The 21,691-nt window shown below is 48.6% G+C and overlaps 1 protein-coding gene across 1 annotated transcript; it reads left to right on the top strand.

The window, feature by feature from the left end:
• Window positions 1–6,302: 6,302 nt before the first annotated feature.
• Window positions 6,303–20,933, top strand: DELE1 (DAP3 binding cell death enhancer 1). The gene is made up of 11 exons (XM_060253808.1): window positions 6,303–6,406; window positions 6,494–6,572; window positions 6,720–6,855; window positions 8,303–8,446; window positions 9,070–9,125; window positions 15,909–16,002; window positions 17,736–17,878; window positions 18,806–18,967; window positions 19,892–19,984; window positions 20,427–20,574; window positions 20,663–20,933. The coding sequence occupies exons 1-11, from the start codon at window positions 6,303–6,305 to the stop codon at window positions 20,899–20,901; spliced, it is 1,398 nt and encodes a 465-aa protein (XP_060109791.1). The 3' UTR covers window positions 20,902–20,933.
• The last annotated feature ends 758 nt before the right edge of the window (window positions 20,934–21,691 follow it).

Genomic DNA, 21,691 nt, shown 5'->3' on the forward strand with positions numbered 1-21,691 from the left:
ACACTAGAAGCCCTCCCACTGTTGCTTCCCCCCACCCTCAGCATCAAGAATACAGACAGAGCATCCCTTGCAGACGGAAAAAGAAAGAAGGGGAGATAAAGTGGGGGGGGAGCCTTACCATCAGATTACCCCAGCCAGCAACAATTCTGCCCAGGGGTCGTTTGGTAAAAAAAAAAAAAAAAATAGCTACTGGAATGCCCATTCCCCGCCCCTCCCAGCTGGGAAAAAACACACCCCTTCTTTGCCACCCAGGCCTCCCGGGAAATCTCCTCAAAAGAACATACTGCAAGGCACATGAAAGCTCATACCTTGAGGAACACTTCATGGAACACTTCATGGCGTGCCAGTGGACGCCAGCTTTTCTCTCAAACACTGGGAGAGGGGGAGAAGAAAGGAGAGGCAGCTCGGGTCCTCTCTGCACAACACAGAGATGGGGGAAGGAAGGAAGCCAAACAGATCTCAGGCTTTGCAGCCTGTGTCAGTCTTCAAGGCTAGCTTTTCTCTGCACAACACAGGGATGGGGGAAGGAAGGAAGCCAAATGGAGCTCAGGCTTTGTAGCCTGTGTCAGTCTTCAAGGCTAGCTTTTCTCTGCACAACACAGAGATGGGGGAAGGAAGCCAAATGGAGCTCAGGCTTTGCAGCCTGTGTCAGTCTTCAAGGCTAGCTTTTCTCTGCACAACAGAGAGGTGGTGGAAGGAAGGAAGCAGAGCAGAGGTCATGCTTTGCTGGGGGCGGGGCTAGCTTTGGCTTTTCTTGTGACCCAATAGTGAGGCTTCCGTGTCCCGGAACTGGGTCCCAACCCTGCCAATGCGAAACAGTGCTGTAAGGTAAGGGTGTGAAACTCATTTGTTACGAGGGTCAGATCTCACATAAACGTCACTTTGCCAGACCGGGCCATGTATGCCATAATATGTAATGCCAGATACGAGAGATATAAACTTTATAATGGACACAGGTGAACCCAATTAACAGTAGTATTTTTTTACTCAAAATGCAAACATGCTTAAAACACTATCACTCTTACAGTATCTCCGATGCCCACTCTCCCAGTGCCCCTTACTTATTAGCACTGCAGCAGTTTACAGGGACAGAAAGCACGGTCTCTGTTATCTGGCAATAAAGGCAATGACAAGTTGCTCACGGGACAGAGCCCTGGATAGACCGGTTCTGCCCGGCAGACCATATGTTAGACACCCCTGCTATAAGGGGCTTGTGTACCTAAGGAAAGACTCATAAGATTAAACTGTTGTGTTATTGTATTGAAAAATTTGCCATCTTTTGCTGCTCTTGCACCTTCTTTCAGAGAGCAGCTGATATAGAATCATAGAGTGTAGAAGTGTAAGAGTAAGCTCTAAATCTGGAAATCCCCCTCTGAATCGCACCTTGGCCATGATCTCTCTACCTGGCCTTAGGCAAGCAGTTCTCTCTCTTTAATCCCCGTTTCTGATCCGTAACATGGCACACTCGCACTGACCTTCCTTGTAGAAGAGTGAAAGCAGTGCACAGTAATGTACATGCAGCACTCTGGTGATAAATATCTAACCAGAGGGCAAAGTTCATTTTCATAGGATCTTTCATGTAAAAGGAGTCTGATTTATAATTTGCATGAGCAGCACTTGAAACGAATACACAAACGTAAAAACTCCAGCTCCTGGCTTCCGGGCATCTGTTTTGCTGACAAAAGATACATTGATGGTAGCAGTTTCCTTTCCAATCTAGCAGGTTCATAGCATCTTTATGATTCTGTGAGCTGTACTGTAATGGGTTAGACATGGAATTTATTCACCCAGCGAAAATCAATTTAACAAAGTTCCAGTAAATAACAGCCGAAGAACAAGAGGCCAAGTTCAGCCTTGACTGAAAGAAAATTATTTGTTACAGGAAAAATGATGGTCTCTTAAGGTAAAAGGAGTACCTGCTGACAGATGGTTAGCAAATGGTCTCTTAAGGTAAGAGGAGTACCTGCTGACAGATGATTAGCAAACAGAAGAAACTTTTGTGCGCTTGGATCCTTTATTGTATTCCAAAGTAATTGTAAAGTATGTTCCCATGGAGGCTCTTAGCCTGTATCTCTTTAGCTTACTAGCTTTACCTTTTCCTTCTCCATGAGACAGACGATCAGTCCATGAAGCTCTGCAACAACTGCTAGTCTCTGTTTACTCCCCTCCCCCAGTTTGACACAGACTACACCTGCTACTTAATCTGGTCACACCCGTTGTGGTCCAGTAGAGACAGTGAGTTTTAGAAGGCTTGGGGTTTAAATCCCTGTTCAGCCAGTAACTTGCTGTGTGACCTTGGGTTGCTAGTTTCCTTGACACCATTTCCACACTTTGCAAAAGGGAAATAACAGGAAAGTGTGCCACATAATGTCAGTGTGGATTAAACATTTCATACATTGTGGGTGTGACTGGTCAGGATCAGCTGGAGAAGGGGGAGTATGCAACAGGGGCATGTCCTGGTTTTGGACATATGTCACCACCAGTGTTCCCTCTAAGCTGCAGAGTCTCGTGAGCAAAAATCCTACTTTGTGAGCTACTGGCATTAAAGTTGTGAGCTACTGCAGAAATTAGTGTGCTCTAGGAACATTTTTCCTGAGCTAAGACAAAAATCTGTGCGCTGGAGGCTAAAAATCTATGAGCTAGCTCATGCTAACACAGCTTAGAGGGAACACTGGTCACCACCTTTGCTCCCATAAAGCTGGTGGAGACTGAGATGACGGCACTGTTTCCCATGTAGGATATGCAGTCCTTTTTTGCGTAACTTGGTCTTCCTTCCAGCTTCCTGGCTGGCCTCTGGAAGACAGCAAGCAAAGGGGAAAATTGAAGCTCAAAGTGGGGGGAAGAAAGGCTTTGTCCTATATGGAGATTTACAGGCCCTCCTTACTCTCCTGTCTGTCATATTGATGAATAATTTACCAGTCAATAATCATAGAGTCTACCATGTTTGGCATTATGGTGGAGGGAGGATGGAATGAGGAGGGTAGCTCGGTGGAAATTGTTACTAGCCAGTCACTGGGTTGTTTCTTTCCTGAAACTTTTGTGATGGGTTGCCGCTAGGGGCCACAGGCTCCTGGTTTGCTAGGGGAGGGGACGGTAGATAAATGCCATTTGTATTCTCGGCATGCTTTTTTGCAATGATGAAAAAAAAAATCTAGTTTTCAAAACTTACCCGCTTCTGCTGTAGAGCAATTTGAATAAAGCTCACTGGAGACTGTGCAGTGGCATTCACTCTGCATTTGAAAACGACACCCACCCCAAACCAGGTTCCCTGTTTTCGGATGGAGGGCAGAAATCTCCAGAGGTTCGCAGCAGGGAAAGAGGAGCAGCTGTGCGTCCTGAACAACTGGACTCGGGCCTTCAAGTTTGCATTTCCTGTTTTCATCTTGGCTCTCATCAAAGCAAAGCAGCAACAAATTGAGAAAGCGAAAATAGTACACCTTGCATAATATACTTCATTAGTGTAGTTACAGCAAGGAAAACATTCTTTTCGCATCTTCAGGAATCTCTTAGGAATAAGGCCTGAATGTTCTCATCTTGAGGGAGCACCTCTGAAGTTTCTTATCCATATGATTGGATAAACATATGGAGCAGAGGTCCATCAGTGGCTGTTAGCCACAGGGTATAGATGGAACTCTGTCTGGGGCAAGTGATGCTCTGTATTCTTGGTGTTTGTGGGGGAGGACAGTGGGAGGGCTTCTAGTGGCCTGGTCCTACTGGTGGACCTCCTGATGGCACCTGGTTTTTTGGCCACAGTGTGACGGAGTGTTGGATAGGATGGGCCACTGGCCTGATCCAACATGGCTTCTCTTATGTTCTTATCACTGCCCCTTTTGGGGCTGCATTCACGCATCATTGGATACTGTGGCCTTGTTGCACTAAAGCAACTGATACTCAGGTTGTTTACCTTGTGTGGAGAAGCTCGTCCAGTTGCAAATGATTGCTGTGGTGCTGTGGCAGTGCAATAGCCGGCACTGTGTGGATGCAGCCCTGCTCTGCCATCCTCTGCACTTGGCTTGGTGGACTGCAGGGGCCAGAATGCCTAGAGGAACAGACAAGGTCTTTCACCCTGTTGTGTGTTGCTTCTGTTTGGAGCTGGCAGCTTTCCTCCAAGAAGAATGGCACGGCCACTCATCTGTTCTCCTCCTCCAGTTTGGTGTAGTGGTTAAGTGTGCAGACTTTTATCTGGGAGAACCAGGTTTGATTCCCCACTCCTCCACTTGCAGCTGCTGGAATGGGTCAGCCATAGCTCTGGCAGAGGTTGTCCTTGAAAGGGCAGCTGCTGTGAGAGCTCTCTCAGCCCCACCCACCTCACAGGGTGTCTGTTGTGGGGGAGGAAGGTAAAGGAGATTGTGAGCCGCTCTGAGACTCTTCGGAGTGGAGGGCGGGATATAAATCCAATATCATCATCTTCTTCTCCTTCTCCCTACCAGGCAGAAGCTTGTCGGGTCACGCTGGCACGCCAAAGCCTTTGGAAACTCTTGGTCTCATGGATGGCTTTTATAGGCATTAACTGAGCTTCCCCCAGATTTACATACAGGGATTATCTGTAGCCTCTCCTTCCTCCCCGATCAATTTTTCAGTGTTCTCCAGCACATATCTGTCACATTCGTACTTTAAACTTTTAGAGGTACAGAAAAAACATGATATGTGAAGTAGCCATGGCACGTGAAGAGAGCCAGTTTGGTGTAGTGGTTAAATGTGCGGACTCTTATCTGGGAGAGCTGGGTTTGATTCCCCACTCCTCCACTTGCGCCTGCTGGAATGGCCTGGGGTTAGCCATCGCTCTGACAGAGGTTGTCCTTGAAAGGGCAGCTGCTGTGAGAGTCCTCTCAGCCCCACCCACCTCACAGGGTGTCTGTTGTGGGGGAGGAAGGTAAAGGAGATTGTAACCTTGTCTTGCCCTTGTCTTGCCCATCTTCTAACCTTGTCTTGCCCAGGAGTCTGAGCATAGAGAGAGTCATCAGGAGAGTGGGCCTTAGCCTGGTGTTGGCACTCCTAGCGCCAAACGTAGTTCCTGTTACATTACCAGGTTTTCAGAATTGGATGGGCACCCAGGGGTGGCTCTTCCTGTGACAACCCCAGAGGCACCGATGACTTGACATGTCCTGAAATCGATCAGCAGAGTATCAATGAACTGAAGCCGCAAGAATCGCCTTTAAAGGCTTTATTAATGCTGTTTTCAAACCTGTAAAATAACATTACAAGTAATAGAAAATTGTCAGAGAGTGCTAACGGAGCAAGCTATAAAACTCTGATTACTCAGCTAAGCGCAACACGCCTAGAATCAGCACAGAGCATCAGTAAATCAAGAGCAGGTACCTGAGTTTGTCTGGTTTAGGAGGAGCACCGGCACCAGAAGGGGAGAACATTTCTTGTTTTTCAGGAGTCGGCTGATTGTTTGATTCATCGTTAAGTTCCCTGCTCGATAATACATTTTGATATTAGGGGCTTTTTATCTTAAGTCTTTGCTTAGACTCTTGAGCATTTACTTAACCAAATACATTTAAATATCATTTTCTGCCTTTCTCCTCATTTGACTGAGGTAACTTGAGGCAGAATGCTAAGAAATGAAACTAAATTCATTCTGAGAGACTTACGCCTAGCTAGGAAAGAAGCCACATGGAGGAGAATGTCCTGCTCTTCCTCACTCTTCATTTCCTTATGGTCGTATTCAGCCAGTCACAATAAGAGGGGAACGATCTAAGGCACTTTGAGTCTTCACTGGGGAGAAAAGAAGAGTATAAATCTTGCTGAATCTCAATGCCTAGGTACTTTTGAGTACCTTTATCATATTTCAACTTAAAGAATCATCTGTATATCATGCCATGTCTGCTCTGATTTTTGAAAAGATTTTATAACCAGAAATTATAATTGAGAAGGGGGGGGGACACAATTCTCTAGGATTGAGTTAATTAGGACATCATTCTCCACATACAAATGTTGAAATATAAGAAGAGCCCAACTTCACTGCGTGCGTTTTAACATTACTCCAGACTGTGAGTGCTGGAGGCATCAAAAACTCCAGACAATAAAAGTGAGAGAGACTCCTCTGGGATCGCTGCGCATTAGCGCTACTTTCCGTAAGTATATAGTGCATTGGCGGGGTGGGGTGGGGGGTTAAAGCTGTTTCTTTAAAATCAAGACAGTTGGAATATAGACTTTTCCTGGGGACAGGGATCTGAAAAGGGAGCTGCACAAAATCAAAGCAGAAAAATTCTGTTTGGGGAATTATGGTGGGAGAGCTTGGTAAGCATTCATCACACCTATAGTCTTGTTTAGATATGTTGGAAACACTGATGAATATGGATGCGATATGCGAGCCCCTCGGAGAACTGTCTCGTCACGAATTGCTGTCTGGGCAGCAGTTTTCAAGCCAGCCTGAACGTGGCTGGTTCCCCAAGTTCAAGTAGAGGCTGGATGGAAGTTTATCATCTCCCTTTTCATGTGATTTCTTTGTTTTTTTTGTTCCTCCTCCTTCCTGTCATTGGCACAGCAGGGGCCAACATCAGCAGCGTGAACATGGATGTGGGAACCTTTTGCATCGCTGCACCTCTTTGGATGCTTTCACCTGGGTAAGCTGACATGAAACAGCTTTATGGTAGAAGATATTTCACAGAAGAGAGGGGATATTGATTATCTGTTGAAGTAGTGCAGATGTTTTAAAGGCTCCCCCCCAAGATTGCTCTTACAATCTCCCAATTGTTTCTCTCCTTTGCCAGGGCATCTTGGCTGTCCTTACTCTGGAACTGGCCAAGCAGCTCCAATGGCTACATTCTTTGCACCCATGTGGGAGACGTGCCAAATTTTGCCAGCTGGAGAGTCGCCTTGCAGTGTTGCCCCTGCACCAGCACTCGGGTAAGTATGTCAGCCACACGTGGGGCTAAAGCTCCCTGCATTAGAAAGACTATTAGAAGATAGCACTATGCTGCTTATAGCTCTATCCTAGGAGCAGGACTGTCAGGCCCATAGCTACAGGAGGGCCTGGGGGGTCCAGGCCCCTCCAATCAAAACCCTGTCCCGTCTTTGTAGCCCCTCCTTCAAGTCCCCCATCACTCACCACCACTGGCTGCCGTCACTGTGAATAAGTACACTGCCGACTGCCTTCAGTCCTGCTCCAAAAGGAATGCCAGGGCAAGGGGGAGAAGGGACCATGGCTGAGCAGCAGAGCCTCCATCCCAGGTCAGGCTTGCCCTCCTTGCAAACTGCAGGGCAGAGAAGCTGGTGGGAGCTGCCTTCAGGGGGAGCTTTCGCTGGGGAGGGAAGGCTTGCTGGGTGAAGGTGAGGATTGGAGCAACCTGCCCCGGTGACCACGTAAGGGAGGTGGAGAACAGGAGTGGTGCTAAGAAGATCCCAGTGTGGCCATGCTTAGAGACCTGCCTTGCAGGGAGGGGGTGGGGTCAGTCTCCTGAGGAGGCTGGCTTGCACTGGCTGGCTTGCATGCCCCTCTTCCTGCGACTCTTCCGCCCCCGCAGACCTGACCAGAGGACTCCCAATGGTCAGGCGTGGGACATTGCAGAGCTGTGGAGAGGGGGTCGTTTTGCCGGCCCCTCCAAACAGAAATCATGTTCCTGTGCCCCTCCAAACTTAAAATCCTGGCTGCAGCCCTGAGGACTGTAGCAGAGAAGTCAAGATTCCCAGCTCCTCCTCCTCTCGATGTGGGACAGAGGAATACGTTTGAAGATAGCACTGTAAGATGGTAGGCCCAGACAGCAGGAGCTAAAGAACCAGCGGTCCATGGGCTTTAGAATCCTATATCATGCAGCAGCCAGCCAGTTGCCCTGGAGGGCTGAACAAAAGAAGACAAAGCCCTTCCTTGCCACTGCATCCCAGCACTGGGATTCAGAAATTTGCTGCCTCCGTGTATGGAGGTCCCCTTTACTCACCATGACCAGTAGCCATAGATGGATTTCTCCTCTAGGAATTTGTCTAGCCCCACCTTTTGAGAGCCATCGCTGCATCCGCTGGCAAGGAATTCCCCAATGCAATTATGCGTGTGTTAAATGCCACCAAGTTGCTTCTGACTTATGGCAACCCTATGAATTCATGTCTTCCAGAACGTCCTATCATTAACCTTACAAACTGAAGGCCGTGAATGGAGCTGATGCATCTCATGTCGGGGCTTTCTCTTTTCCTGCTGATTTTATTTTTCGCAGGCGTGATTGCCTTTTCCAGAGACTCTTGTCTTCTCATAATGTGACTAAAATACAATGGCCGCAGTTTAGTCATTTTAGCTTTCAGCGTGATCATTTGTCCTTTGATATATCTCCTGTGGGCTGTTAATGTGGTTTTTTCCCCCTTTCAGTCCCTCCTGCGACTGCATCTGCACCTTTTAGCGGAGGGAGGAAGCCACACTTCTTTCTGGGAGCAGACACTGAACATGCCCCGAAGAATCAGTCTCCTAGCAAAGCCTCACGGTCTGAAGAACACCTCGTGCCTTCAGAAACAGGTATCAGTATTAATGCATGGGAACCAAGCGTTCAACACAAGAAGCATCGGGGGCAGGAAGAGTTAAGTCCCACAGTTCTGTCTTTCCGGGGGAGGAATCCATTGTGAATTCGGCTTGGCTTGCTCTACGGAGCGCGTCTGAGAAAGTCTCTGGTCACATTGGAATAAATGACATTATTTGGCACGCTTGCTGCTTCACCAGTCCTGTTTCATTCCACTTGGGTGCCTTCTCCGACAAAAGGGACCAGTTTCCGGAGGAGGTTGCCAAGAAAGGGAGAAAGCATGTTTTAAGTGAAACATCAGCCTCTTTCAGTTCAAAAGTGAGCCTGGTTGAAAGTGAAGAGAAGGCCTACGCTCCAATGGCAATAGCGACAGGGGCATGGGAGATTTTTTCTTTTTTGCAGAAAGTGGATTTGCAATGTACAGGTCAATGAACCATCGCTAACCAAAATGGCGACAGTTGAAACGGGGGGTGGGTGGGAATGGTGGACATCCTGGTCTGCGGAAATAGCAGAACTTTTAGGCTTCTGCTGCAATGGAAGAGGAGTTGTGTGGGGGGGGGCGGGGGCAAAGCAGTCCTCTGTGTTGAGATCCTGTCCCTTATGGCCTTCCTTTGTCTTGCAGGGGACTCCCTGCCCAGCCCAAGCCCCGAACCAGCCTCGGTCTCACTGGATTCACAGGTACTATCTCTTGCCTTCTGAGGGGTCTTTTGCTCCAGCAAGAGTCTCTGGGGCATTGGATAAGGAGTATTATTACTTTCAATAAGAGAGAGGAATTTGGAAAAGTACACCCCTCTGAGGCTGCTTGACAAATTAATCCAGTGTGGCCTCTCTGTAGTATTCATGTAGCAACTCTGCAGAAGTTAGGGGTAGCCACAGTGTCTAGAAATCTCCTGTGCTGTGAGAGTTGGAAATGAATGCATGTGCCTGAACTGAGCAAGAAAGAGCGCTATGAGAGAACACCATCTTGGGCATGACCGGCCAAGGATCTAGGAAGATCTAATGCAGGGGTCCCCAGCCTTTTCCAGGCCACAGGCACCTTTGGAATTCTGGCACAAAGTTTGGTGGGTGGGCACAGCCTGCAAAATAGCCGCCACAGAAGGCAGAGCCTTCTCTGCTGCAGCTTGCCTTCAGGAACACGGTGAAAATCCATATGCTGTGGTGGCGGCGGCTACCAAAGCAAAGTTTTTAAAAATCAGCAGGGTCAATCAAATTTCCAGTGACCAATGAGAAGCCCCACCTGGCACTATCCACTTTCTAAAAAGCCTTGACAGGCACACGGAAAAGTGTTCAGAAGTGCCTTGGCACCCACAGACAGCATGTTGGGGATCCCTGATCTAATGACCTGGAGTCCCCAAAGAGGCATTATCTAGGAGAACCGGGTTTGATTCCCCACTCCTCCACTTACAGCTGCTGGAATGGCCTTGGGTCAGCCATAGCTCTCGTAGGAGTCGTCCTTGAAAGGGCATCTGCTGTAAGAGCTCTCTCAGCCCCACCTACCTCACAGGTGTCTGTTGTGGGGAGGGGAGGTAAAGGAAATTGTGACGACTCTGAGATTCAGAGTATAGGGCGGGATATAAATCCAGTATCATCATCTTCTTCATGTTCTTGTACCCAAGATCTGACTGGCCCACGCACACAGCAGCCTCTAAAATTTCACCCAAAAGTTAGGTTCTGGTAGTGAATTGCTAACATTACATAGACTTTCGTAAAAGAAGCAATTTTATGGGGAAGCCTCTGGAAAAGATAGGATTATCTGGAGTGCGAGCACAAAAAGTCTGCATCTTTTCTTCTGCTCGGGATGAGGCTTTCAGCAATAGAACATTTTCAGCATGTTCGAAACAAAGGATAGTATTCCGTTTCAGCAGGGATTACAACTTTACGCGGCCTATAAACATGGGTCTAACGTTTCTCTGGGAATCTGTTCAGGAGGGGCCCCAAGTCTCAGCAGCAGCCCTGCAGAGGGAGCAACAGAATCTAGAGGGAAGGATTGATGGGCAACTTGAAAGGAAAAGGAGGTCAGAGGAGATGTATAACTGAGCGAAGGAATGGCTGATGAAAAGAAAGCACTGTAGAGGTATCTTGTGTAGGTTCTAAGGGTAGGAGAAGATGCCTGTTGGCAGGAAGGAATGCTGGCCAGAGGGGGGGGGGGCGCTAAGACTCTGGGTAATGGCAGGGTCAACTGAGTCCATGTGAGCATGAATAGAGTACCTGAGGACATGATAGAAGAGTGGAGTTGGATCAAAGCAAGTGAGGCTTAAGCCTGAAAAACGATCTTCTAATCAGTGTTCCCTCTGTGCATGTGAGCAGCTGTTCACTTAACCCAGGGAGCCCCACTCAGCAGGGTCTTGCTGGGCCCATTTGAAGATTACAGCAGTTCTATTCTGCTCAGAATATGAACTGCTCCTCTCGGGGCAGGGGGGTGGGGATCAGAGGGAACGCTGCTTCTGATCGTTACACTTTGTCCAGCCTCTGGGTTTGCACAGTCGCTAATACATTTGGCCTTGAGGTTGCAGGCACATGGTTCACGTGGCCAGATTTGCTGCTTCTCTGGACAAAATACGCAGGCTGATGATGCAACTCTTAAATCTGGACCGCTGAAAAATAGGCTGCAATACACAAATCCGTCACTTGGTGGCACCACATAATTCCAGTACTGTAATGAATGAATCCAGAGGGCTGTGAACAAATCACGGAGAAATAAAGTACATTAGATAGCTGGTGTTAGAACATTATTATTATTATTATTTGTTTATTTATATTCCCCCCCCATTCCCCCATTGGGGGCTCAGAGCGGAGTGCAGCAAATAGAAATAAAATCATCATAAAACCAATTACAGCGTTCATCAAAGTGCAGCGAGATGATTCAACAAGACGACATGACAACAAGGTGGTATAGAAGAAGAAGATGATATTGGATTTATATCCCACCCTCCACTCCGAAGAGTCTCAGAGCGGCTCACAATCTCCTTTCCCTTCCTCCCCCACAACAGACACCTTGTGAGGTAGATGAAGATATTGGATTTATATCCCGCCCTCCACTCCAAAGAGTCTCAGAGCGGCTCACAATCTCCTTTACCTTCCTCCCCCACAACAGACACCCTGTGAGGTGGGTGGGGCTGGAGAGGGCTCTCACAGCAGCTGCCCTTTCAAGGACAACCTCTGCCAGAGCTACAGCTGACCCAAGGCCATGCCAGCAGGTGCAAGTGGAGGAGTGGGGAATCAAACCCGGTTCTCCCAGATAAGAGTCCGCACACTTAACCACTACACCAAACTGGCACAAAATGACTTTTTTTTTCTTTAAAAGTGTTGGATTTCGTGTTTAGTGCTAAGAGATAGATTTAGGCGTTAGAGAGCAAAGGACCTAGCACTCTTTTCCCCTTAAAGGGCAGCTGAAATTATCAAAGGGGGCCAGGCCCTCCCTCTGGATACAACATTTGTTGGCTTTTGGTTTTTTAAAAAGTATGATTATGAGTAGGAAATAACTTTTTTTTTTGCATCAAGTCACAGCTGACTTTTGACAACCCTGTAGGTTTTCGAGGCAAGAGACTTTCAGAGGGGGTTTGCTGTGGCCTGCTTCCACGTCAGCCCCGTATGCAGGATTTTTTTCCCAGGGGGGGGAGGGGGGCCACTGCGCTAATTTAATTAAATCAACTTTGCCAACTCTGCATCCATATTTGTTCATATTCATATATTGCTGAGTCTCAAGGCTACCGTTTCTAGCTTGCTGAGGGCAAAATGGTTTGGGAGGACCACGGAGATGATGCTCAGACTGGGGGTGAGCCAGAAAGGGGGAGTGCGGAGCCATGTGTCATCTACTCCTGTGCCCCTTTCCTCCCCCCGCCCCCCCCCCACCATGCAACTTCCCTGTAAGTTGAGAGCCAGCTTGGTGTAGTGGTTAAGTGTGCGGACTCTTATCTGGGAGAACCGGATTTGATTCCCCACTCCTCCACTTGCAGCTGCTGGAATGGCCTTGGGTCAGCCATAGCTCTGGCAGAGGTTGTCCTTGAAAGGGCAGCTGCTGTGAGAGCCCTCTCCAGCCCCACCCACCTCACAGGGTGCCTGTTGTGGGGGAGAAAGGTAAAGGAGATTGTGAGCCGCTCTGAGACTCTTCGGAGTGGAGGGTAGGATATAAATCCAATATCTTCTTCTAAGTGCCAGAGCAAAGATCTGGGTGGGAGTCTAGGAGCAGAGTTTGCCTCCTCTGCCCTCCTTCTCCAGTGTGCACTCTGCCCAAAATGCAAGTTCTGCCTGCTGCAACTGGTGCTTTCCTGCCTTCTGAAGCTCTGGGTGGTGGGGTAGAGAGGCAGTTGCTCTGCAGAGCTCTGCCCTGAGTGGGGGGTGGGGCCCTGGGGAGGCAGGGAAAGAGCCGCTGTAGCCAGAAGGAGTCACTCTCCTCTGTGTGCTCTGGAGAGATAGAGATCTCTGGCAAGTCTGGGATTTCTCGGCCCTTGAAGAGGCATGGGAGGCCATCTCTATCCCTGCTTTGCAGCTTGTGAACCCGCCCAGGTCCTGGGGAGGAGGGGATTTCCCCTGACTCTGATCCCAGGACTTTTTTGCCCAAGGCAGGAGATCTGCTACAAGTTGATAGGGAGTAGAATCAGGACAGGAAAAGGGAAGCGCTGCCTTGTTATACTCTCTGCTCCAGTGAGGGCCCTGGCTAAGAGAGATTTGAAAAGAAGCTAGATGCATTCCTGGAGGCTGTTAGCTACTATGGTGAAACGAGACCTCCAAATTCAAAGGCAGTAGACTTCTGAATGCCAGTTGCTGGCACTCAACGGGTGAGAGCTTTTAATTTAATTTAAAACGTTTTATGCCACCTTTCCAGCCAGTTCAAGCCTTTTAAAGTACAGATATGCACACACAGTGTAAAACAATTCAAGTAAAACCGAAGCATGTAGATACGTGCGCACAAACAGGAAGGAGGGCCACTGAGGAAGCACCGAACAAAACGAAGTCTTCACCTTCTGGAGGAAGTCGGTGATAGGAGGGGGGAAACAAATCTCCCTGGGAAGGAATTTCATTGTTTGGTGCCAGGACCTAGAAGGCGAGTGAGTGCAGGAGTGTTAAAAGAGAGCTCACTTGAAGAACCAGGAAATAACTTTCACAGACAAGCTAGAGCTCCTCTGCAGCAGCAACCCGCTGAGTTAAGCTGCAGATTGCTTGGGAGTTTACAAGCAGTTCATGAGGCTACGTGTGGATTTCCTATCCTAAGAAGAGGTAGGCTTTCTTAAGTAACCCTTGCAATTGTGGCTGCAGTGCCTAGAGGTGATTTTTGAGTCAGGGGATTCCTCCCTTCAGCTATGAGATGAATCGATATCCCCAGTTCTAGGGACAGAGGCCAGCCACCTTGACTATTTTGACTTTGGCAGTCTGTTGTGGTCTAGATTACTGCTGCCTGTTTCAAGTTGGGGCCCACCCTTTGGGAGCTGGCACGCTGGATGGTTTGGTGGCATAATTCTTGTCGACCAGGTCTCTGCTCTGGCGGGCAGCCCTGCCAAGACAGCTGCTGGTGCCGTTCAGCTGAGAGCCTTGTGTGACAGCAGCTGACTCCTCTCAGCAGCAGAGTGGGAGCTACAGCAGTGCTCTCGCCGGCAGCTTTCAAAAACACAGTAATGAGGCTGCCGTTCAGGAAGCGACTCCGTCCGCCCCTGCCCCAGCTTTGGATGTGATTCTCAAGGCTTTGGGAAATTGCTGCACCAGCAGAGTTCAGCACAAGCAGGGCGTGCCCAAAGTTATCCGTCCATTCATAAATTGTCCCAAATAGGCATGTGGAGCAGTTGCAGAGAAACTGTCAACTCCCTTCCTTAGCTGAGTAGCAATAGTTGTGGGATTCATAGCTCCTTCCTTCACACTCACAACCACACACACACACAAATACCCTGCAGTCATCACACTGTCTGCAGGCTCTGGCTATTTTGTTTGCTGAAAGGTTGGTGACCGTGGAGCTGGACTTGATGTGCAGCCTCGTCTGGCATGCTGCAGACAGTTCTGGTCACCATATCTCAAAAAGAACGTTGCAGAACTGGGGAAAATGTAGAAGGACGGCAGCCAAGAGGATTAAGGCCTTCCATACAAGGAAAGGCTGAAGAGACTAGGACTTTTCAGTTTAGAAAAGAGACGACGAAGTGCAGGGAGGTGACGCGCTAGAGGTTTAGAAAATTGCATGAGGTAGAGAGAGTTGGCAGAGAAATTTTTCTCCCTCTCCCAAAACGCTAGAACTTGAGGGCATCCAATGAAACTGACGGGCAGTAGATTCAGGATGGACACCGAGGGAGATTAAAATGTGGAATTTGCTGTCAGGGGATGAAGCGATAGCTACAGGCCTAGATAGCTTTAAAGGGGAATTAGATAGATTAGTGGAGGAGAACTCTTATCAGTGGCTACTAGCCATGGTGACTTAAGAGAACCTCCATATTCAGAGGCATGAGAACATAAGAGAAGCCATGTTGGATCAGGCCAGTGGCCCATCCAGTCCAACACTGTATGTCACACAGTGGCCAAAAAAATCAAGTGCCATCAAGAGGTCCACCAGTGGGGCTAGAAGCCCTTCCACTGTGCCCCCAAGCACAAGAATACCGAGTATCACTGCCCCAGACAGAGAGTTCCAACAATAAGCTGTGGCTAATAGCCACTGACGAACCTCTGCTCCATATGCTTATCCATTCCCCTCTTGAAGCTGTCTGTGCTTATAGCCACCACCTTCTGTGGCAGTGAATTCCACATGTTAATCACCCTTTGGGTGAAGAAGTACTTCCTTTTATCCGTTCTAACGCGACTGCTCAGCAATTTCGTTGAATGCCCACGAGTTCTTGTATTGTGAGAAAGGGAGAAAAGTACTTCTTTCTCTACCTTCTCTATCCCATGCAAAATCTTGTATGGAGGCACTAAGCCTCTGAATCCCAGAACCAGGAGGCCCTTCCTTTCTCTTCACTTGGGGCATCTCTCTTCCAAGACAAAGGATGTGACTGCCTAGCAAACAAGGGCCTCTGTTTGACCACGTGTAGAGCAGTGTTAACAGGTCAACACCAGCTGTGCAGCTTCTGGTCTTGTTTGAGAAAAGGGGACAGGAAGTATTGTGATCTTATCTTACAGGAAACCATACGTCGTCGTCGTTAGCAAATATGAAAGAATTTAAGAGCAGTGTTTGTCTGGATAGTGTCTAGCCTCAGTCGCCAGATCATCAGTTTGGAGCTAGCATGGATTCCGCTATCCTCTTTGGGGCCTGAAGGCTGGTCTCTCTCACTGCGCCGTTCCGTCAGTCCTAACGGAAAGACCTCTGTCACGTTCAGCAATTCTAAAGCAGCAGCTGCTCCCAAGCAAGATTGGCCAGGAAAAACCGGGACGAGATGGGGCTAACAGATTCCTTAGACAGCCTTTATTGTATGAATAAAGATAATGCGCAGGGAAGTTCATTAACCAGTACGCACTGTTGATTTCTGCTCATTCTTGTCTCCTGTGCAGGGCAGCCTAGAGCACCAGAAGTCCTTTGATGAAGCTGCCTCTCAACTGCAGCAGACATTCCAAGCTAGTGTTTCCATGGCATTCAACATCCTTGGTAATAAATGGTTCATCAGGTGTAGTCACCCTGCTGCAGCGGTTAGAGACTTGGCTGTGCGTACAGTCTCAAGAGCCTTGTCGAGAGATCAGTAGGTTGGGCAAGCCTCAAGCGTCCCTAAAACTGAGGCCGTGATTGGCAGTGTGCCAGTCCTGCCCAAGGGAGGAGGAGCCGTTCTCTCCAGCACAGGTCCTGCAAGTGCTTCTTCCTTAGCCTTGTGCCATTCGCTTCCATCTCCTCCTGCCACCATGTGACTTTCAGCAAAAATGCAGACCTGCCTCCGCCTGGACTGCAGCATGGATTGGCACCATGCTCCTTTTCCATATGGTCATACCTCTCCTTGGCCACCCCAGTAACATCATCGTGGGTTTCTGTTGGGCTTGCTCCTACCTCTTTGGTGGCCAGATCTTAAATCCAGGAAAGGAATGTGTGTAAGCCAAGTGGGATGCTTATTTGGAACATCCTCTGCTGCCTTATTTACTGCCGTGGTTCGATTTTGGCGGGGGGCGGCCACAAGGCTCGTGGGAAGGAGAATCCCGTTCCCCCGGTTGCCACGGCTGAGGCAGCTTCTGGCATCCCCTGTGGCAGGGCCTTGATTGGCTCCCGGCAGCCACCGCCTCCGGACCCAGAACCTCTCCCAGCAGCCACCACCAACTCAGCCGCTGGTGTGTGGTCTGCACAGGTGCAAACACTTTAATCTTGGGGGGAATTTAACATTTCAGATTTTTCTGCAAACCTGGGATGCCAGAAAAATCTATTCAGTGTATGTGTGGCCCCAAATCGGCAGATTTAAGTATCTGCAGAGGAGGGCCACGTGTCCGTTTGACATCTAGATCCCCCCTAATCTTGGCAGTCATGATGGTGAGTGGAGACGAGTTCCTGACTGAGCTGAGCTTTACATATGGCCACTCCTAATTGATTCACAAGGGTGATGTGGCTCTCTGATTTGTGGCTACTGCTTAGTGCACAGGTTTTGCATGCTTCCACGTTCATTGCCCAGCATCTCTGACCACTGCTAGAGATCTTGATAAGCCACCACCTGCAAAAGTAGACAATCTGAGAGATGAATGGTCTGACTCATTCTGAAGCAATGTCCACTGCTTGCTGCTTGAAGCAAATGGATTCCATGCATGCCTGTTTATTAGATTCTTGAGACACTGGCCATTCAAGTAGAATTAAAGAGACCACTTTCCCAAGGCAGACATTGAGATCATGGAAACTAAAGGGTGTGCTGAGCGTATGATATAGGTGTCGATGAAGTTATTTCCCCTCCCATTACATTCTCCCCAGTTAAATCTCCCCAACACTCAAGCAGTTGCCCCCCCACACACACTAAAGGAGGGTTTGGGACAATGTACCTGTTTAGCAAGTCCCGCAGCTGTTTTCTGTGATGATGATGATGATGATGATGATGATGATGATGATGATGATGATGATGATGATGATGATATTAGATTTATATCCCGCCCTCCACTCCGAGTTTCAGAGTCAAAAGCATGTCCAAACCTCTACCATTTTAAGGGTTTCAGTCTCTGTATAACCTGGTGTTGATTTTATACACTTGGTTGGAATTTGGAACAAATCAGCAAGTGCATAGCTCCGGAAACTGGGCTTCACATTTCATATGAAATCACCACCCTCCCACCCACACCTCAGTGTTGGATGCAGGGTGTGAATGCAAAGGTCTGTGTCATCGTTGGCTGAATCTTTTCTGTGGTGTGTCGCTTCCCCAGGGCTTGAGCATCTGCAGAAGAAGCAGTACGCAGCAGCCTTTCACCTTTTCAAGCTGGCGGCGGATCAGAACTACAGCAAAGCCCAGCTCAATGTGGGGTTGTGCTATGAACACGGAAGAGGCACCGAAAAGGACATGGCAAAGGTTCTCTGGCCCGATTCCTAGGCCTTTTGTGTGTTTTCTCTTGGGAAGAAGAGCATTAGGCAGCCAGAGAAGTGTGCTGGAATGTGGAACTCCCTGACCTCCATTCCCCTGAAACACACCTGACGTTTCGTGGCAGGGATACAGGAGGGCACAAAACAGAAATGTAGGGTCTGGTAACTTTGGCCAGGGTCCCAGTGTCTCTCTCTCCCTCCCTCCCTCCATGATGGCTGAGGCTTCCCCACTTGTGTTCTTCTGCAGAGGAGCTTTCCTGAAGTCAAACACTTCACAGTGGGACGAAGAAAGAGAAGCAAGTCCTCGCCACTGGGATGCACCCATTCCAAATGCTCAAGAACCACAGAGGCAGTGTTGCCTCTAAGCTTTTCGTATCTGGCTCACACCTTTTTGTCTATGCTCAGGAAGGAGGGCCCCAGAGCGAGCTAATTTATGCAGTAGCCAAATTGCTCGCTCACCACTTTAATGGGCAGTAGCTCACAAAGTAGAATTGTCGCTCACAAGACTCCGCAGCTTAGAGGGCCCATTGCACAGAGGGCGCTGGCTTTGCACAAGAAAGGAGGCGGCTTCATTTGCCTCCCGCTGGTGTCTGCAACATGGCCAACTTTCCACTTCTTGGGCACTTTCGCTGCAAAGATGCTGTGCAGTTAGTAGGGGAAGTTGTCTCTTGTGAGGTGGGATTTGGGGGTAGCCTGAGAGGCATCTTTAAAATATCATCGCAGGTCTTTTGCGGCTCCTCATAGCTCTTTCTCAGATGGGACTAGAGCCAATGTGCCTGGCAGATCCCTTCTGAATCCTTTGGGGGTTGGAGCAGGGAAGGAGGAGCAGCTGCGGATGAACTTCTGCAGCAGGGGGTGAGGTTCTGGGCCCTGCTTCCCCCTCATCGCCCATACTGATGCCGTTCTCTCTTCCCAGGCTGCCCTCTACTACCAGCGGGCGGCTCACCAGGGCCACCCTATGGCCCAGTATCGCTATGCTAAATGGCTTCTACGGAGCTGGCCCAAAGTGGAGGAAGACAGTCATGTACAGGAGGCGGTGGATTTGCTGGACCAGGCAGCCGCTGCGGGGCTGACCCAGGTAAACACTTGGCGTTAGGATATTGGGGTGTTCAAAGAGAAGGGCACGCTGCCAGTCCTCGGGAGTGAACTGGAGAGTTTCTTCCAGTGGACTTCTCTGTGTGAAATGCCCAGTTGAGTTGCCCACCTGGCTTTGCCCAGCCCTGGCATTCTTGCACAGGCTGTGGAGCAGAGTGAGGTCAGTAGCCTGCCATGCCTCTGTTTTTCCTAGGCTGTTTGTTTCCCTAAGCAAACACAGTCCAGTATCCTCTCTCCTCTACCGATCAAGCAACTCATCGGACAAAATGGGCTTCTCATTGTAATTTCTGTAAGAAACTGCATAAACATAATGCGTCCAGGGAATGTAAAATGTGCATTGATAGAGTATATTCCAAAGCAGGTTGTTAAGCACCGCCTCTGCCTTGGAGGAGATGGCTTTAATTTAGGGGGAAGGGGGAGCGTTTCAGAGGTTTTGGCTGCTTACTTTCTCTGTGGTTGTTGGGGGGGACTCTCTTTAGGACTGTCCCAGTTAATAAAGATGGTCACTCCTTACCTTGGACCAGTTCTTCCGCTTTTTCCAGGTTCCACTGATTTCAGTAGGGAGAAACATGTACTTATATCTTCTGTTGAAATAATGGAATGGTTCTTAATTTTCACTGGATCTTAGCCCTTTGCCTATTTTTGCAAAAGTCCATGCTCCGGGGAAGATTAATTTTATTTATTTAGCATATATAGTCTCCCCATATATATAGTCCCACTTTTCTCCCCAATGAAGGACCTAAAGCAGCTTGTAAACTTTAAACCAATTTGTAAATACAGCACACAAAAAAAAACCCCAAAGAAATCAAAAAGATGCCCAAGATTTGCATACTGTTATGAAAAACTAAACAAAAGTAAACCCCCTTTTTAGCGACTGGTGGTTGGTTTGTTTTTTGCTTTGGAATAGGCACAAGTTTATCTGGGTAGGCTCTGCCTGAAGGGTCTGAAGACTGGCAGGAAAACAGCACTGAAGTACTTGCATATGGTAACCAAGAGTGAGGTAGGGCTTTATGCAGAATCACCCTCTTACGCTCCCCTCTTACACTCCCCCCAGAGTGACATGAGCCTCTGGGACTCCATAGTCTCCACAGTAACTAGGGTTGCCAACTCTGGGTTGGAAAATTCCTGAAGATTTGGAGGTGACGCATGGGGAGGTTGGGCTGAGGGTAGGAGTCTCACGGGTATAAAGTCCACCCTCCAAGGCAGCCATTTTCTCTTGAAGAACTGCTCTCTGTCACCTAGAGATCGGCTGTACTTCTGAGATATCTCCAGGCCCCACCTGGAGGTTGGTAACCCAAATAGAGTGTGCACAAGTGCATACATCCGGTTGGAGGCTCAAGTTCTAGAATGCTCCATGCACATTCTTGTGCATGGGTATAACTGTGCATGGGTTTGATTCATCCTTGTTAGACTGATGCTCTTAAACGTGTTTTGCCTTGCAGGATTCCTTGAGCAAGCTCCCTTTGGGGGTCTTGTATGAAAAGGGCTTTGGACGTGCCCAGAACCAGCAGGCAGCTGAGAAGCCCAGCCGGCAAGTAGAAGTGGCAGGCTCAAAGCCTGCCCAGGAGAGCATAACAGCAATGATAACAGGTAGGGGACCCAGAGCTGATGGGAAAAATTGGGGTGTCATGAGAACGTGGGGTATGATATTGACGGCTTGATATTCTCACCCTCACAGATACACAGAGCCAGCACCTGTTAACTGTGGCCCCGAGATCCTTCTTCTCCAGCCCCTGTCTTCAGAGCCTGAGTCAGCCACCAGTTTCTCACATAGGACAGCCAGTTCTGGACCTGATTCATTCCCAGAGCACAGGAAACCTCAGGGATGTGTCCTGCCTGCCTCATCCAGCCTTCCCAGATTGCTTCTCCCTCAGCCTCCGTCCCTTGAACTGGTCTCCAGGGATAGCCATTGGCTAACATGGCTAATCAGAAAAACTTTTTCTGCCAGATACCGATAGCACTAAGAACATAAGAGAAGCCATGTTGGATCAGGCCAATGGCCCATCCAGTCCAACACTGTGTCACACAGTGGCCAAATATATATATATGTATATACACACTGTGGCTAATAGCCACTGATGGACCTCTGCTCTATATTTTTATCTAATCCCCTCTGGAAGCTGGCTATGCTTGTAGCCACCACCACCTCCTGTGGCAGTGAATTCCACATGTTAATCACCCTTTGGGTGAAGAAGTACTTCCTTCTATCCGTTTTAACCTGACTGCTCAGCAATTTCATTGAATGCCCACGAGTTCTTGTATTGTGAGAAAGGGAGAAAAGGACTTCTTTCTCTGCTTTCTCCATCCCATCCATAATCTTGTAAACCTCTCTCACATCACCCCGCAGTTGACGTTTCTCCAAGCTAAAGAGCCCCAAGCGTTTTAACCTTTCTTCATAGGAAAAGTGTTCCAAACCTTGAATCATTCTAGTTACCCTTTTCTGGACTTTTTCCAGTGCTATAACATCCTTTTTGAGGTGTGGTGACCAGAATTGCACACAGTATTCCAAATGAGGCCGCACCATCAATTTATACAAGGGCATTATGATACTGGCTGATTTGTTTTCAATTCCCTTCCTAATAATTCCCACCATGCCGTTGGCCTTTTTTATTGCAATCGCACACTGTCTTGACATTTTCAGTGAGTTATCTACCACGACCTCAAGATCTCTCTCGGTCACTACTGACTCTTCAAACAATCACTGCCC

Source organism: Heteronotia binoei, chromosome 14 (genome assembly GCF_032191835.1).
Source record: "Heteronotia binoei isolate CCM8104 ecotype False Entrance Well chromosome 14, APGP_CSIRO_Hbin_v1, whole genome shotgun sequence".
NCBI classification, from domain to species: domain Eukaryota; kingdom Metazoa; phylum Chordata; class Lepidosauria; order Squamata; family Gekkonidae; genus Heteronotia; species Heteronotia binoei.